Source organism: Oncorhynchus kisutch, linkage group LG8 (assembly GCF_002021735.2).
Source record: "Oncorhynchus kisutch isolate 150728-3 linkage group LG8, Okis_V2, whole genome shotgun sequence".
NCBI lineage: Eukaryota > Metazoa > Chordata > Actinopteri > Salmoniformes > Salmonidae > Oncorhynchus > Oncorhynchus kisutch.
Window position 1 is genome coordinate 69,620,572 of NC_034181.2, and position 18,881 is coordinate 69,639,452.

Sequence of the window (18,881 nt, forward strand, 5' to 3'; positions counted from 1 at the left end):
CTACACAGGACCTTGTAATCAGCAGGTTTGCATGGATGGAAGTTTCAGCTTTTTTGTTGTTGCAGTAATTGAGTTAATAGACCAATAAGAAAGAGAGAGAAAAAAGAAAAGAGATACCTCTATGCCAATCATGTTTTTAGTGTTCCCCTCCCCACTCAGACCACTCAGACAACTTCCAGACAGTACAAGCAAAAAAATAGGTTTTGCTCATTTTTATGGAAATCTATTACAGTATTGCTTGCTGTTTGGGGTTTTAGGCTGGGTTTCTGTACAGCACTTTGAGATATCAGCTGATGTACGAAGGGCTATATAAATAAATTTGATTTGATTTGATTTAAAGGTCATTAATTGTTAGATCAGATCAGATATGATTTGATATTGATTTAAAAACGGCTGCATTGGGCCTTGAAAGTACATCATATTTCTAGTTGTGGGTTCAGGTGATGCATGTTTTCTGACATGCAGTATGTGACTTGGAAAAATATGACACAATGATTAAAGATTGATTAACATATGGTCAAGGTTACTGGCAAACAAATCATTCATACTACACTGCTGACCTCTTTAAGCTGATGAAAAGGTCAACTTACATTTCTTGAATTACATTGTTGTTAAGGGCTTGAAAATAAGCATTTCACGGTAAGGTCTACACCTGTTTTATTCTGCGCATGTGATCTCACAGCAAATTCTCACCCTACTCTCGTTCCATTTCCATATTCTTCTTGATTAAATCGGAAATTGTCCCTTTCTTTTCCTCAAGTTCCTTCAACTTCTGCTTGTCTCCCTCCTGGTTGGCACGCTGAATCTGGTTCTTGAGACTCGGCTCCAAGTGAGGCATCAAGGCGTTCTTCCTCATATTTTGGAAACATTCTGTGAGTTGAGCTCTCAGATTTTTATGGTCGTCAGCATATCTCTGGTGTCCTCTGACATGTTTCTTGTGACTGCATCTCTGTGGGCACATGGTGCATTTCCCTCGTAACATGACTTGGCAGAAGTAGGGGTGACAAGCTACGCACCCGGTATGGCAGTTCATCTCACACACTGTGCAGCAGATTGCTCCCACCTCTGAAGGGATCCTTCCATGTTTGAAACAGTCCTCAAGCTTCAAGCGTTCCACCAATACCTCTATCGTCTGCTTGGTGCGTTGATGTTGCATTCCGTTTAGCTTATCAAAGAATCCTCTCATGCTTTTCATGCTGTTTTCCCATGTTGTCTCATAGATTTTGTCATAGAAAGGGTTTCTGGTCTGAAAGAGGTGAGTGTTGAACGTGAAGTGAACCGGAACCTTGTCGCCTAGGAGTTTGTACTCCATGATGATGTCGAGAACCTCCGGTCTGGTCTCGTCAGAGTGAGTGATGAGGGTGATGATGTTATCTTTCATGTCCTTGCCCAAGAGGGACAGGAACGCGTCAAAGATGTTTCTCTGATGTTCTGTCAGACGGTTCTGCGTTGCCTTCACCACGTGGCAGACTGCATCGATGTGGTCCACTCTCTCCTCTTCCAGCAGCATTCTTAGTTTCTCTATCAAAGGTCTGAGTCCATCTCTGTCCTCTATCCCTGGTGTATCAATGATGGTGAGAGAGAAAGGCAACTCAGCGTCCTCCCAGCCAAAGATCTCATAGGCTGTCACAGCATTGGTTCTAGGATCGTGAGCCCAGCACGTCTCTCTGTCTTTGAAACACTCTGTGATTTGGAACCTGGCGTTATCCTCCCACTTAACTCTAATGGCGAAGTTGACCATAGCGTTGACTAGTGTGGTCTTCCCTGCCCCAACCTCTCCTAGGATCAGCAGGGTCTTGTTCCTCTTGCAAGGGTTGTTGTTTCCTATGGTCCATCTCCGGACTCCGTCCCTCCCATCCACGTCCTTCCGCTTGGTCTTCAGCAGGTACCTTGCAGGTGGTGCTGGGTTGATCACTATGCTGTCTCTACTGATCGTCTCTTTCAATCTTGGAGGATGGTCACCGTTCAGTGTGAAGTCCCTGCAAGGTAGTCATAATCCTTTAGATTATTATGAATATAATTATGATTATTCTAGGAAAAATTTTTTTTTATAAAATCAAGTGTATATATGTGTTGTTATTAAATATAGATGTTATAAAATGAAAATATTTTTCATTAGATTTTTATATATGTAAATGATAATACCTATTAGTTTCACTTACCCCAAGAACTCTGTGTTGTTGACGGTTTCCATTTCAGTTCTCAATAATGTTCAACGACCCAGATAGAGTCTGTAGAGCTGATGTATCTCAGCACCTGAACTGTAAACAAGATATGGTTAAAAAGAAGTTACCACGCTTGCATATTTTATCACTGTAGAAATAATTTCCCCATCTACTGTATAGTAGTGACTGAGTTCAAATGAACAGAGGAATTATATCCTGGAGGATAGTGGAAACCCTGTCCGGTTGTGATGTCTAATGTTCTGCAAATAGTTCCAGTTCAACTGGTTTCTGAAGTATGTAATTCTAATAAACACTTCCCAGAATGACATTGTACTACTCTATTACAGTAAACAAGATGTTGCACAATCTCTTAACATAATCACCAATACTAGATTTCAGTCGATATGAATCAGTAGGGACACAGGATTTTATTAATATATACAGTATATATATATATATATATATATATTTGGATAATCATTATAATATAATCATAATCATATAACTATAATCATTTGGATTCTCATCTGTTAAAAAGTAAGGTCAGAGTTATGTAAACATTTTATGAAGAGCAACAAGGAAACAAAAAATAAACCTTATCTTTCCTCATTCCTTGAATATGCTGTTCACAGCAGAGTAAAAGAGAGCCCAGACAGAGAGCACAGATAAGAACTGGGTGAGATGTAGTATCATTAGACAGATATAGTTTCAGAACTAAGTATTCGGCATTGTTAAATCATATGTATCCTAATATAGCAATGTTATTACCTTGATACACTGTGAGTGTATTTTGATAATGATCTGTATCATTTGTTTTGCTAGAGGAGCCATAGTTTACATTATAACTGTGTGTTCCAGTGCTGCTCTTGGTCTGGTATGTGCTCAGTGCTGGGCCTGTTTTTACAGAGTCTCTTCCATTGATTCCCACTCTCTTTTATTTATGTTTGTTTACTGTGCCGTTTGACTCGAGAAGCTCCCTATCGTTTTTATTGTCCAATGCAATGAAGGGTGCTTTCATCACCATTTGCCTCCAGGTCAAAGGTGACAATGGAGACAAATGGGCTACTGTACAGAGTGATGAACAGGCTGCTCTGAACCAGGGAACATACATCCAATTCATGGATCGCAACGCTCCATTGTTTCACCATTGGAAGCGATTGACTGCATCCTGAAACAAATCGGCCTAAAGAATGAAACATTTGCCACGATGTACAGTAGGGCTGGGAATTGCCAGGGACCTCACAATACGATATTATCACAATACTTAGGTACCGATACAATATGTTTTGCGATTATCACGATTCTATATGTATTGCGATTCGATACTGTGATTTTATTGTGATTGAATATTCCAAACATATTACTCACCATGTGCCTGCTGCAAAGGGACAAGCGAGAGCCATGAGAAACCAAGGTTTGATTGATCATGGACATAAAAGTGCTGAAAACCAATTAGCTTCCTATTCAAAAAGAACACAGAGGACAAGCTATGGAGGAAAAATACTGGTGTTTTGGTGCTGGTACAGCCAACTAGTGCAAAAATAAAATCGCTATATTGTCAAAATGATCCGATACGATATATAATAAAACGTGTAATCCCGACATGTAACTGTAATGATTTTTAAGCCAATCACTAATATACATTATATTGCAAACCAGGTAAAATAGGATTGTTTGTTCATGTGCACTACCAATCAAAAGATTGGGGTCACTTAGAAACGTCCTTGTTTTTGAAAGAAAAGCACATTTTTTGTCCATTCAAATAACATCAAATTGATCAGAAATACAGTGTAGACGTTGTTAATGTTGTAAATGACTTTTGCAACTGGAAACGGCAGATTTTCTATGGAATATCTACCGAGGCGTACAGAGGCCCATTATCAGCAACCATCACTCCTGTGTTCCAATGGCACGTTGTGTTAGCTAATCCAAGTTTATCATGTTAAAAGGCAAATTGATCATTAGAAAACCTTTTTGCAATTATGTTAGCACATCTGAAAACTGTTGTTCTGATTAAAGAAGCAATAAAACTGGCCTTCTTTAGACTAGTTGAGTATCTGGAGCGTCAGCATTTGTGGGTTCGATTACAGGCTCCAAATGGCCAGAAACAAAGAACTTCCTTCTGAAACTCGTCAGTCTATTCTTGTTCTGAGAAATAAAGGCTATTCCATGCGAGAAATTGTCTAGAAACTGAAGATATCGTACAACTCTGTGTACTACTCCCTTCAAAGTACAGCGCAAACTGGCCCTAACCAGAATATGAAGAGGAGTGGGAGGCCACGGTGCACAACTGAGCAAGAGGACAAGTACATTAGTGTCTAGTTTGAGAAACAGACACCTCACAAGTCCTCAACTGGCAGCTTCATTAAATAGTACCCGCAAAACACCAGTCTCAACATCAACAGTGAAGAGGCGACTCCGAGATGCTGGTCTTCTAGGTAGAGTTCCTCTGACCAGTGTCTGTGTTCTTTTCCCCATCTTAATCTTTTCTTTTTATTGGCCTCTCTGAGATATGGCTTTTTCTTTGCAACTCTGCCTAGAAAGAAAACGTTTTTTTTCTTCTTCTCATATACATAAACAAACAGTCACACAGCCAGGAGTGGTGGGGGCGGAGTCAAGCGCAGAGAGCAGAGGATAATGGGGGAAACCGAACTTTATTGCGGTATCCAAAATAAACGCCAAAAACAACAAGCAATAATCAAGTGTCCAACCCAAAACTGTGCACAAACAGACAGGGCACACAACACGCAACCAACCTAGACTAACAGAAATCAAGCCCGCACAAAAACAGGCGGGCCTAACAGGCTTAAATATTCCTGAACCAAAACTCAAACAAGAAACAGGTGCAACCAATAAGACATAACAAACAGAAAAGGAAAAGGGGATCGGTGGCAGCTAGTAGACCGGCGACGATGACCGCCGAGTGCCGCCCGAACAGGCAGGGGAGCCACCTTCGGTGGATTCGTGACACAAACAGTAAATTTTTCACATATCCATTTGTCTTGTCTTGTTTTCATACACACCGGCTTTTCATTTCCCCAATCAATCTACTTGTATTTAACCCTCTGTTTACCCATCATGTTTTGTGTGTAATAGTTTTCATGTCTAGTGATGTTCATGAACCTATTTACCCTATGTAACACTAGTGACCGTAAAACACCTTTTCAGTTATAAGGCTCTAAAAATGTTACTTAATGATCTATCAATGCATTTCCAGCTAATATTGAAATAATAAAGGGTCTCAATGAATGATGTGCAGTGTCACAAGTTTAGTGTAAATTGTCACATGACCAGAGCTGTTTACTTCCTGGTTGCACCATGAGAAGAGGATGGCTGCATCAAAGCTCCCAAACAAATGGTTAGTAAAGTATGTTAACATAAAGTTAGGACAAAGATTTTTGGTTGACATCATCTTTAAGGTGTCTAGTTTTGATATATGCATTTACAATTACTCAACTTTGTTCAGTGTGGTCATAGAATGTGTAAACATGTTGACGGTAACAATAGTGACCAAGCGGGATAACACAGTGCATCATACACATAGTTATACACATACATAGTTCTTGTTCTACCTAACTTTCTACTCTGTTCTTTCTTTTAGTTTCACTTTGAGTCAAGTTCTGGATATGTTGGATCTAGGTGACTGCCCAGACAAGGCATGCAACATTGCAGTTATCCCTCAAAATGAGAAAGATGCTGTCCTGAGTGATTGTGATAGCGATGGGTCATATATGGGCTATGGACAGACCATTTGCCAGCCAGGCTGTTGAATGCATATGCTGAACCTATGCAAACAGATCATGACAGAAACAACGTTATCAGTGATGATGACCCCCCCCCCCTCCACAATCTTCCCCACCCCCCTCCATTGTTCATAATGAAGAGCCAAGGGCCTCTACAAGCCATAGGGGTCAGCTAGAAGAGCCAAGGGCCTCTACAAGCCATAGGGGTCAGCTAGAAGAGCCAAGGGCCTCTACAAGCCATAGGGGTCAGCCAGAAGAGCCAAGGGAAAAGCTGGTGGTCAAAAATAAAGATTGAGTGTTCGAACGATCGAAGAGGCCTGCCACCAATGTGATTCCAAAACACATAGTATACAGCCCAAATATGCAAAAGTTTGGCACGAAACCACTGAGCCACGGAAGGAGATCTTTACTGGCTGCTACTGTTGAAGATCAGGCAAGATATGACAAAGCTTCTCACTGGCCAATCAACACGATGCACCGGTTCCAGAGAAGTCGTCATTGTGACAAACGTACTACCTATGCATGTGAGAAATGCAAAGCGCCACTGCACATTGAGAGCTTCAAGATATACCATGGACGGTAGAAAAGGAGATAAGAGCGAATGAAAAAGGGCTGAAAAAGACAAAAGAAAAATTGAAAAGTCGATAAAGGGTGAGGAGAAGCAGTACAACGGACTCTAGGAAGAAAAGAAAAGTCAAAGGGTGAGGAGAAGCAGTACAACGGACTCTAGGAAGAAAAGAAAAGTCAAAGGGTGAGGAGAAGCAGTACAACGGACTCTAGGAAGAATAGACAAGTCAAAGGGTGAGGAGAAGCAGTACCACAGACTCTAGGAAGAAAAGACAAGTCAAAGGGTGAGGAGAAGCAGTACCACGGACTCTAGGAAGAATAGACAAGTCAAAGGGTGAGGAGAAGCAGTACCACGGACTCTAGGAAGAATAGACAAGTCAAAGGGTGAGGAGAAGCAGTACAACGGACTCTAGGAAGAATAGACAAGTCAAAGGGTGAGGAGAAGCAGTACAACGGACTCTAGGAAGAATAGACAAGTCAAAGGGTGAGGAGAAGCAGTACAACGGACTCTAGGAAGAATAGACAAGTCAAAGGGTGAGGAGAAGCAGTACAACGGACTCTAGGAAGAATAGACAGGTCAAAGGGTGAGGAGAAGCAGTACCACGGACTCTAGGAAGAATAGACAAGTCAAAGGGTGAGGAGAAGCAGTACCACAGACTCTAGGAAGAAAAGACAAGTCAAAGGGTGAGGAGAAGCAGTACCACGGACTCTAGGAAGAATAGACAAGTCAAAGGGTGAGGAGAAGCAGTACCACGGACTCTAGGAAGAATAGACAAGTCAAAGGGTGAGGAGAAGCAGTACAACGGACTCTAGGAAGAATAGACAAGTCAAAGGGTGAGGAGAAGCAGTACAACGGACTCTAGGAAGAATAGACAAGTCAAAGGGTGAGGAGAAGCAGTACAACGGACTCTAGGAAGAAAAGACAAGTCAAAGGGTGAGGAGAAGCAGTACAACGGACTCTAGGAAGAATAGACAAGTCAAAGGGTGAGGAGAAGCAGTACAACGGACTCTAGGAAGAATAGACAAGTCAAAGGGTGAGGAGAAGCAGTACAACGGACTCTAGGAAGAATAGACAAGTCAAAGGGTGAGGAGAAGCAGTACCACGGACTCTAGGAAGAAAAGACAAGTCAAAGGGTGAAGAGAAGCAGTACAACGGACTCTAGGAAGAATAGACAAGTCAAAGGGTGAGGAGAAGCAGTACAACGGACTCTAGGAAGAATAGACAAGTCAAAGGGTGAGGAGAAGCAGTACCACGGACTCTAGGAAGAAAAGACAAGTCAAAGGGTGAGGAGAAGCAGTACAACGGACTCTAGGAAGAATAGACAAGTCAAAGGGTGAGGAGAAGCAGTACAACGGACTCTAGGAAGAATAGACAAGTCAAAGGGTGAGGAGAAGCAGTACCACGGACTCTAGGAAGAAAAGACAAGTCAAAGGGTGAGGAGAAGCAGTACAACAGACTCTAGGAAGAAAAGAAAAGTCAAAGGGTGAGGAGAAGCAGTACCACGGACTCTAGGAAGAAAAGACAAGTCAAAGGGTGAGGAGAAGCAGTACAACAGACTCTAGGAAGAAAAGAAAAGTCAAAGGGTGAGGAGAAGCAGTACCACGGACTCTAGGAAGAAAAGACAAGTCAAAGGGTGAGGAGAAGCAGTACAACAGACTCTAGGAAGAAAAGAAAAGTCAAAGGGTGAGGAGAAGCAGTACCACGGACTCTCTCTCTCTATATATATATATATATATATAAGCACTCATTGTCGAGTGGCACTTTTTAAATATATATATATAATTGTAGGCCTCTACTTGAATGCATATTCTACAGGCTACCTCCATCCTAAATGTGACCTTTATGTTCAGTGGGAATGAATCACATGACTGCTATACAGTTGTTAGTGAATGTTGCACTAATATGTCACAATGACAATGTTACAATGAATATTGCACTAAAGTACAAGTTCAAATGTTACAATAAAGTTACAATATTAATGTTTCAGTACATGTTGCACTAAAGTACAAGTTACAATATTAATGTTTCAGTAGATGTTGCACTAAAGTAACAATGTTGAAATACGTTGATGGTTTTTGTCTTTTTGTCTTTGCTCTCAGATTCCAAGAACACAGGATGAGATGTTACTATCCTTTGTGCAAGCACTTCCAAGAGTTAATGAACAGTGAGCCTGGTGAAATTTGGGGAGCGCATCGTCAATAGTGTACCTTTGGTTCCTAGGGTGTTTCGGCCTTTCACACTATACACCCTCCCCAAAGGCTTCCAGCGACAGGGTGATCAATCCTACGCTTGCGTCCCATTCCCAATTAGTCATAGGAGTTGCCTTGTTGATGATAGCCAACATCCCATGGGACTATGCATGGCAGGGGCGTCCTCCTCCCTGACTCAAGCATTGTTGACTGCATACCTCCTGGTCCTCTCACTTCGGGGCCCAGCTGGGGTCTTTCCTCTTCAAATCAAATCAAATCAAATGTATTTATATAGCCCTTCGTACATCAGCTGATATCTCAAAGTGCTGTACAGAAACCCAGCCTAAAACCCCAAACAGCAAGCAATGCAGGTGTAGAAGCACGGTGGCTAGGAAAAACTCCCTAGAAAGGCCAAACCTCTTCATCCAGAGCCACTGACTGCTGCCTTCTGCCGCCTCCGATACAGCTTTGATTGCCGAACGCTGGCTCTGGCCCTTAATTCCAAGGTCTCTAAGCAGTCTGGTTGTAGATGTTGCCACAAAAACTCTGCAGCCCACCTCCACTGGTCGGACTTCTGTGTTCCAGCCATGATGCCGTGCATCGGCAGCTATGCTTGCTGTTTGGGGTTTTAGGCTGGGTTTCTGTACAGCACTTTGAGATATCAGCTGATGTACGAAGGGCTATATAAATAAATTTGATTTGATTTGATTTGATCGGCATGGCGCAGATGCTTTCGCTCATAAGCCTCATCTACTGAGTCCTCCCAGGGTACTGTGAGCTCAATGATGAAGACCTTCTTGAGCGAACGGGACCAGAGCACCATGTCAGGTCTTAGGGTGGTGCGATCTCCGGAGGAAACACAAGTTGCCGGCCAATGTCAGCTAGCATTTTCCAGTCGCGGGCCAAGCGCAGCTGGTCTCGCTCTAATGGTGTCGAGCCGCGCTTCGGTGGTTTAGCCCCTTCGCGGACAAAGTTTGTCCGTAAGGGGTGTGATGCTGCTGGGGGTGGTAGGGAGTTGGTGGCAGCTCGCTTGTCGTCCAGGGCGGACGCAAGGTTTTTAAGGACTTGGTTGTGACGCCAAGTGTAGCGTCCTTGGGTGAGGCTTGTTTTACACCCCGTGAGAATGTGCCTGAGGTTGGCTGGCATGGAACAGAGGGCACAGTCCGGATCTTCACCATACCATTGGTGAAGATTAACTGGAGTTGGAAGGACGTCATATGTTGCTCTGATGGAAAAGCTCAACCGCCTCGCTTCCATGGCCCACAGATCCTTCCAGCTGATCTTCCTCTTCTCCACACTGTCCCATCGAGTCCACTGTCCCTGTTTGGAAAGAGAGACTGCCTTGGCCCACCTTGCAGCCTCCTCCTGATGGCGTACTTCCTGCACTACCATCTTCCGCCGCTCTGGTGCAGTGGCCTTTCTCCAAGCAGCACGGCTAGTTAGCCCAAGGCCTCCTCTCCCTTGCTGAACATGACCCACAACTGGTGAGGAGCAGCTTGAGGACACCATCTCAATAGAGGCTGATGGTGGTAAGGCATCGTTGAACTCCGAGCCACTTCTTTAAGTAGCCTGTGACTCCTCTTTCCATCTTCTCCACTGTTGAGATTGGAACCTCATACACTGCTAAGGGCCACAACACCCGGGGTAGGAGACCAAACTGCAGACACCAGGCCTTTAACTTTCCAGGTAGCTGGGTGTTGTCGATGGACTGCAGGCTACTACTGATGTCTTTGCGCAGCTGTTGCACCTGGTCTTTGTCCTTCAGGCTTGCATCATACCACCTTCCAAGGCTTACCGGCTGCTTACCGGCTGCTCAGACACTGTTGGGATTGGGTCATCTCCGATGAAGAATTTCAGGTCAGAGAGTACTCCCTTCACAATCGAGATGCTGCGTGACTTGGATGGTTTAATCTTCATACGGGCCCAGCTGATGTTCTCCTCGAGTTTTCTGAGCAGTCTCCTGGTGCATGGGACAGTGGTGGTCAATGTTGTAATGTCGTCCATGTAGGCTCTGAGTGGAGGGAGGCAGAAACCAGAGTCGACTCGCTGTCCACCAGCAACCCATTTTGAGGATCTGATGATAACCTCCATTGCCATTATGAATGCCAACGGAGAAATGGTACATCCCGCCATTATACCTACATGCAGGCACTGCCATGAGGTGGTGAACTCTGAGGTGGTGAAGCAGATCTGCAGATCCTGGAAGTACGACTTCACCAGGGTTGTGATGGTGTCCGGTATGTGGAAAAATCTGAAGGCAGACCACAGGAGTTCATGGGGCACAGAGCCAAATGCATTGGCGAGGTCGAGAAAGACTACATGGAGGTCCCTTTTCTCCACCTAGGCCATTTGGATCTGGTGCCAGATCATGCTGGAATGTTCCAAGCAGCCAGAGAACCCTGATATTCCTGCCTTCTGTACAGATGTATCGACGTACGCATTCCTTTGCAGGTACTCGGCCATCCTCTGGGCAATGACCCTAAAGAAGATTTTACCCTCGACATTCAGTAAGGAGATTGGGAGGAATTGGCTGATGTTCACTGCATCCTTCTCCTTAGGGATCAGGACCCCGCCTGCCCTACGCCACACTTTGGGTATTATCTTATTATCTTTCAGTATTCATATTGTGTTGTATAAGGGTTTTTGATGTGTAGTCACAGTAGAACGTGACAGGGCATTCTAATGGCAATGCTGGGGACTGCCAGTGACAGAGTTTTAAATGTGTTAATAACTGGGTTGGGATTTATAAGAACTTTGATAACTGCATAGGAGAAATATGTTAATTTAGTATACTAACATTATCCCACCGGTCACAATTGTGACCGACCATAAAACGCACTTTTTCACCTACTTTTCCATTACAATTTCGAAAAATAATGATTGATTACTTCAAAGGTTTACTAAGGACACTTGATTTGGATATTTTCATGTCTGGGAAGAATTTGGGATTAAATGGGTTAAGCACTTTACTTTATTGTTCTGCTTTTTGAGCGAGTCTGTTTTGTTGTGCTCCCGGTTTAGAACTATATTAAAGTAGCTTTATTTTTCACACTCTGCTCTCCTGCACCTGACTTCACCTTCATACACATCTTGACACAAACATAAACAAACATTTTTCAGGCACATTGTAGACAGGTGTGAATCAGAAGCATATTTTAGACCGTGTGCAGGGAAGGAGATGACCAAAACATTTCAGCAATACACCACTGTATGTTCCACTTTGCCTTGAGATCCATCTCCCAATAGGGCATTTTGAAACTCTGAAGAGACGGCACTGCTGCAGTGCATCCTGGATATCTCTGTCCCTCCACTTGGTATTTCTCTCAGACAGCGTAACCTTGGCAAAATGTCATGTGACTACTGGCGCTAAACACCGCTTTGCCCATTAGTTGTGTTGGTTGACCAATAGATGAATTATTCCTGCTGTATTCCTCAGGAATGTATTCCCCTGGTGTTGCCACGTTGATGAAGTGCAGTATGGAGGTTGAGTGTTAGTAATTGCTCACTGTGTGTTGGGAGCAGTGGGCCACGTATGGTGAGAGGGGCTGGCACATTAGCGAAATACAAATGAAGGATAGGCCTTACTGGTGCCGCTACGTTTTTAAGCTCATGCTAGTCCTTTTACACTGCCATGTCCTTGGGCCAGGCCTGGTTTTCATGCTTCTATCAGCTAGGTGTTGTCTGGCTAATGAAGGTTGGTTTTAATTTGGTTAATGCTGCAAGGATCAGAGGTCTGGTATCTGTATGGAGGGGATGGAGTTAAATGGGTGGCATGGACAGGATCCATTGGCTTAAAAAGGCCCACCCCCCATTGGCTATTTATAGAGTGCATTCTGCTGTGTGCAGGAGGACAGGGCATCTAGCGGGGGGGCTAATGCAAATATTAGGAGCCTCCTTGTTAGGGCTTTAGCGACTGGTGGTATATTTCCACACACGTCACACAAGGCGAGAGTGGGAGGAGTGGAAAAATCTATGTGAAGTGCTTTGAATCCATCAGCCACACTGTCCAAGGACCAACATCGCAGCAAATAATGCATATGTGAGGTCTATGTCAAATTGAATTTTACAGCAAGCCTTGGAGTATATTTTAGTTCTAACCGTTATTTACAAAATTTTGCATTGAACCTCGTTGTTCAAGGCCAACAGCATTTACCTTCAGAAAGCCAAGACATATTGTGAGAGCGAGGTGAAAAATAAGTTAGTGATAGGCAGTGAGAATTCTCAAACACCTTTTACAGCATGGGGAGGGCGCCTTCCATAAGTCTGCTACAATACCATTAAGCATGTCACGTGAATAGGAAATTACAAGAAATGGTAGACTAAGAATTCCCACACTCTTTTTTCTCTCTCTCCTCTTGTCTCTCGCTCACACTGTAATGTGGAGAGGTTTCTTCATTAAAACTGACAGAGGAGTCGGAGGCAGGGGAAGTGTTATAGCTCTGCAGACCTGTCACCACTTTCTCCACAAACTATCATTTATTGCTGTACAATAATTGAAATAATTATTTAATTTACTGACGAGCCTGCCAAATATTGAACTCGAAAACTGCCGACAGGAAAGATAATGTGTTCCCTCATGGCTTTTTCTCTTTAAATTCATTTTCTATTCTAATGTATTAAACACATACATTACCTTGGTAATGGTTTGCGCGAGCCAGAGAAACAGCCCATTCAATTATGCATTTAGTGGGAGGTTTCATGCTTTAAACAAGAACAACTCTAATAAATGCCAATAAATCTGTGGTGTCCATTTTTCCGCAGCCCTAAATATGTGCTTAGGTAATCCCTTGCTCTGCGTCGGCCATTTTGCAGGAGGTAATGGGGAAGGTTTTGCAGCAAGCAGGACACCATTAGGAAAATAAGCATTAACATTTGTCAAAGCTGGTAGAGAGAGGAAAGGGAGACCTCACACCTTAGTGTGGATCAATTCTGAGCAATATCCCCTCCAAGCAGTATGAATTCATTTTTTTCTCCAAAGTTTATTCTCTCTTGTGCAGTCATATGGTAAGTGTTATTTTCTTAACCCTTTACGCTCGTTGGAATTGGTCTATATGGATAGAGCTAAATTTAAATGTTTCATACAGAAGAAATATGAAAATGCATAACCATTGTATCAATTGAAAGGGGACATTTTGGAGATAATGGGAACATTAATAGACCAAATGTGAGTACACAACAGTACTCTTAACACAAGACTAAATCCAAACATTACACTGTTGATTTTATGTGCGTTTTACAAATACTGTACTTTTCGCCACATTTGTTCATAACGAAATTTGAAAATACTCTGTATACATTCAGTAACATAATAAGACTATTCCTGGAAAATGTGGGGCAGGTGCAACATACTGTAAGACAAAATATTTACATGGGTTTGAGTGAGAGGAAACTGGGGTCTCCAAGTGGCCACACACCTCCCCAAGTTGGCACTGTTCCTAAGCAATTTCAATGCACTTTTATTACTCAAAGAAGAGGTAGCTACTTGTTTGAGCTCAAATCAAATCAATCAACACTTGTAGTTGCTTTGTTTGCATCCCCACCATCACATAATTGCTGTTGTTTACACAATCCAAAAATGGACCATTAAAAATCACAATCTGGGTCAGGTGGGCATCATTTGAAAGCTTGTTCTATTGCAAAAATGACAAAGTTATACAATACAATCTTAAAGTGTTAGACTTTCACAGGGCAATTCATAGGAACATATCGTACTTTTGGTGGCCTAGAAAGGAGTCCTGCGTGCATTCAGAGGCATCTTCTGCAGAGATTTTTATTCACAATAACTAAGAACAACCCAGTGTATGACAACATGTCATCTTGTTCATTAAAACATCGTGATCATAAACGTTGACACTGTATATGACATGAGTTTTATGATTTGAAAATGTGAAGTGCAGATTTGGACTCCCAGGTGTTTGGCTTGCCTTTATGACATCAAAGCGCTATTTATTACAATCCTCAACATCTCATCTTTCAGAACACATTGAGTGCTCTTCATTTACAGCATTTCCCTTACTCAGACAGCAAAACATTTTCTAAAGTTGCCCAATTAACGGGAGGGATGGGGGCATCTTCTTGTTATGAGCGGTATTCAAATTTAGAACAGCTGTCAGTCAAAACCCATACAGAGCTGTGAAGTGAAGAGCCTGAGATCGGACATCATGTATAACATGTCACTGTACAGCGTAAAGGGTTAACATTCTAACATTCTACATATGCTTATCTTACTAATACTTATGTGATACTGTTTTGTTTAATACTGTTTGAGTAGTTTCGTAAAACTCTATGCCTGTCCACCGTACCAAGTTGTCTTCTTTTGAAGTCAAACTCATCCAATGCAGCTTTCACACTACAGTTCAGTAAATTGTCACTCTGTGCCTTGAGGTCAGTTACTCCAGCTAACAGGTAATTACAGGTGGTCTCTTCTGTCTGGCCACAAACGAGAGTGGTCAGGGGAGTAACCACTGGTAAGAGCTTTGTAGCCTGGGGCCATTATTCAACCACTGTGTTGAAAGAGAAACTTCCATTCTCTCTCATCTCCCACTCTGTACCCCCAGGGGCGATGGGCGACGGCTGGGGAGGGACAGAAACTTAATTGTGTTGATTACAGTAACGACAGATAGACAGTGGGATCCCCCGGATGAGTGAAGAGAGAGAGAGGGGGGAGTAGTGGAGATAGAGAGGGGGAGTAGTGGAGAGAGAGAGAGAGAGGGGGGAGTAGGAGAGAGAGGGGGGAGTAGGAGAGAGAGGGGGGAGAGTGGAGAGAGGGGGGAGAGTGGAGAGAGAGAGGGGGAGTAGTGGAGAGAGAGAGGGGGAGTAGTGGAGAGAGAGAGGGGGAGTAGTGGAGAGAGAGAGGGGGAGTAGTGGAGAGAGAGAGGGGAGTAGTGGAGAGAGAGAGGGGGAGTAGTGGAGAGAGAGAGGGGGAGTAGTGGAGAGGGGGAGTAGTGGAGAGAGAGAGGAGGAGTAGTGGAGAGAGAGAGGGGGAGTAGTGGAGAGAGAGAGGGGGGAGTAGTGGAGAGAGAGAGGGGGGAGTAGTGGAGAGAGAGAGGGGGGAGTAGTGGAGAGAGAGAGGGGGGAGTAGTGGAGAGAGAGAGGGGGGAGTAGTGGAGAGAGAGAGGGGGAGTAGAGAGAGAGAGGGGGAGTAGTGGAGAGAGAGAGGGGGAGAGAGGGGGGAGTAGTGGAGAGAGAGAGAGAGAGAGAGAGAGAGAGAGAGGGGGGAGTAGTGGAGAGAGAGAGAGAGAGGGGGAGTAGTGGAGAGAGAGAGAGAGAGAGAGAGGGGGGAGTAGTGGAGAGAGAGAGAGAGAGAGAGAGAGAGAGGGGGGAGTAGTGGAGAGAGAGAGGGGGAGTAGTGGAGAGAGAGAGAGAGAGGGGGGAGTAGTGGAGAGAGAGAGAGAGGGGGAGTAGTGAAGAGAGAGGGGGGGAGTAGTGGAAAGAGAGAGAGAGGGGGAGTAGTGGAGAGAGAGGGGGGGAGTAGTGGAAAGAGAGAGAGAGGGGGAGTAGTGGAGAGAGAGATAGGGGGAGTAGTGGAGAGAGAGCGAGAGGGGGGAGTAGTGGAGAGAGGGGGGAGAGTGGAGAGAGAGAGAGGGGAGTAGTGGAGAGAGAGAGCTGAGTAGTGGAGAGAGGGGGGAGAGTGGAGAGAGAGAGGGGGAGTAGTGGAGAGAGAGAAGTGGAGTAGTGGAGAGAGAGAGGGGGAGTAGTGGAGAGAGAGAGAGCAGGGAACGGATGAAACGGAGGGTAAAGGGAGCTGGTAAGAGAGCTAAAGAGAGAAAGAGGAGTGGAGAAGTACTTGGGCCTTTGCCTGAGAGTCTAAGAGATGAGTGCTTTATTTACTGCGAGCGGTCCCCACTTACATCAAGGTCCTGTTCCACCCAGCCTCTTATTTTATAATGGGAACACATCTCTGCATTCAGATAAAACACCTGCAACCATAAACACACACACACACACACACACTCCGTCACCACTACCACCCCCTCACAGACATACATACAATACAGACACGACCTGCCATATCATTTGAGTGCATAGTTCAGGTCAACTTTCCCATGATATTATGATAATGTTAATGATATGATAATAGGAGTCGCCTACTGACATTAAGTATGCATGTTTGTATGTTCATTGACTTCTCTATCTGTGGGTTTTTCCACATCACATCAGGGAAAGTGTTTTCTCTCGGAATGGAATTTGACTCAATCTGCAAAGTGGGGTTCAAATGGGGCTGAGGAGGATATGTGAGTACCTGTTAACGTCAACTCCCACAGTAAAACAGTGGGGACTGACAGTGTGTGTATCATTACTCAGAGCTCACAGCTCCTGTTTTCAGATTGAATAACACGATTAAAGTCCCCTTGGCTGTTTATTAGCATCAAGTTATGTGCATATAATCTTAAATCAGTTCGGTGTAATTCAGAGCGGTGTGGTGCTACCTCCAACCCCTTGATTCTAATTACTGTTCCTTATGGATTCTGATCAGGTTTTACTTTGACCTTCCTGTTGACCCACATGTGGAATCAAGACGTATGTGAAAATGTTCCACACAGAAAACTAGCCTCTCTCTATAGCTTCTCCATATTCAGATCAGATTCCTCCCCTCCTCTCACCAGAGCACAAGACATTCCTCCAAATCACACACACCTCAGCAATCCAACATGGCCGCCGTCAATGGGGAGAAATGTTAGATTGATTAGCAGAGGTTTTACCAATACAAGGAGAGAGGAAAACGATCCCCAAAATCCACTTCCGTATCAGCGGGGCACTTTTCTCCCTCCCCATGAACATGATATACGGCGGCGGTCGATGCGTTGGGCTGCTTACACGTGACGACATAATGGTAACCCGAGAGAGCCCCTTACCGAGGAGCATTTAGTTAAGTGTACAGATTATCATAAGAAAAGAAATCGCATAACATCAACAGGGACCTCTAATTGAGCCATTGTTCATGTACAGTGGGGAGAACAAGTATTTGATACACTGCCGATTTTGCAGGTTTTCCTACTTACAAAGCATGTAGAGATCTGTAATTTTTATCATAGGTACACTTCAACTGTGAGAGACGGAATCTAAAACAAAAATCCAGAAAATCCCATTGTATGATTTTTAAGTAATTAATTTGCATTTTATTGCATGACATAAGTATTTGATCACCTACCAACCAGTAAGAATTCCATCTCTCACAGACCTGTTAGTTTTTCTTTAAGAAGCCCTCCTGTTCTCCACTCATTACCTGTATTACCTGTGTAAGGACATCAGGGATACAATTGTAGACCTGCACAAGGCTGGGATGGGCTACAGGACAATAGGCAAGCAGCTTGGTGAGAAGGCAACAACTGTTGGCGCAATTATTAGAAAATGGAAGAAGTTCAAGATGACGGTCAATCACCCTTGGTCTGGGGCTCCATGCAAGATCTCACCTCGTTGGGCATCAATGATCATGAGGAAGGTGAGGGATCAGCCCAGAACTACACGGCAGGACCTGGTCAATGACCTGAAGAGAGCTGGGACCACAGTCTCAAAGAAAACACAATACGCCATCATGGATTAAAATCCTGCAGCGCACGCAAGGTCCCCCTGCTCAAGCTAGCGCATGTCCAGGCCCGTCTGAAGTTTGCCAATGACCATCTGGATGATCCAGAGGAGGAATGGGAGAAGGTCATGTGGTCTGATGAGACAAAAATAGAGCCTTTTGGTCTAAACTCCACTCGCCGTGCTTTGAGGAAGAAGATGGATGAGTACAACCCCAAGAACACCATCCCAATCATGAAGTATGGATGTGGAAACATAATTCTTTGGGGATGCTTTTCTGCAAAGGGGACAGGACAACTGCACCGTATTGAGGGGAGGATGGATGGGGCCATGTATCACGAGATCTTGGCCAACAACCTCCTTCCCTCTGTAAGAGCATTGAAGATGGGTCGTGGCTGGGTCTTCCAGCATGACAACGACCCGAAACACAGCCAGGGCAACTAAGGAGCGGCTCCGTAAGAAGCATCTCAAGGTCCTGGAGTGGCCTAGCCAGTCTCCAGACCTGAACCCAATAGACAATCTTTGGAGGGAGCTGAAAGTCCGTATTACCAAGTGACAGGCCCGAATCCTGAAGGATCTGGAGAAGGTCTGTATGGAGGAGTGGGCCAAAATGCCTGCTGCAGTGTGTGCAAACCTGGTCAAGGACTACAGGAAACGTATGATCTCTGTAATGCAAACAAAGGTTTCTGTA

At 44.2% G+C, this 18,881-nt stretch overlaps 1 protein-coding gene across 1 annotated transcript; it reads right to left on the minus strand.

Moving 5' to 3' along the window:
• Positions 1–269: 269 nt before the first annotated feature.
• Positions 270–2,194, minus strand: LOC116374752 (uncharacterized). The gene is made up of 2 exons (XM_031829453.1): positions 2,163–2,194; positions 270–1,979 (listed from the first exon to the last, which is right to left on the minus strand). The coding sequence occupies exons 1-2, from the start codon at positions 2,192–2,194 to the stop codon at positions 695–697; spliced, it is 1,317 nt and encodes a 438-aa protein (XP_031685313.1). The 3' UTR covers positions 270–694.
• Between the last annotated feature and the right edge of the window lie 16,687 nt (positions 2,195–18,881).

Excerpts from the sequence above, each read along its gene's own strand:
- LOC116374752 (XM_031829453.1), bottom strand. The coding sequence starts at position 2,194 with ATGGAAACCGTCAACAACACAGAGTTCTTGGG. Across the intron at positions 1,980-2,162 it reads AACAACACAGAGTTCTTGGG|GGACTTCACACTGAACGGTG; the intron begins GTAAGTGAAACT and ends ACTACCTTGCAG.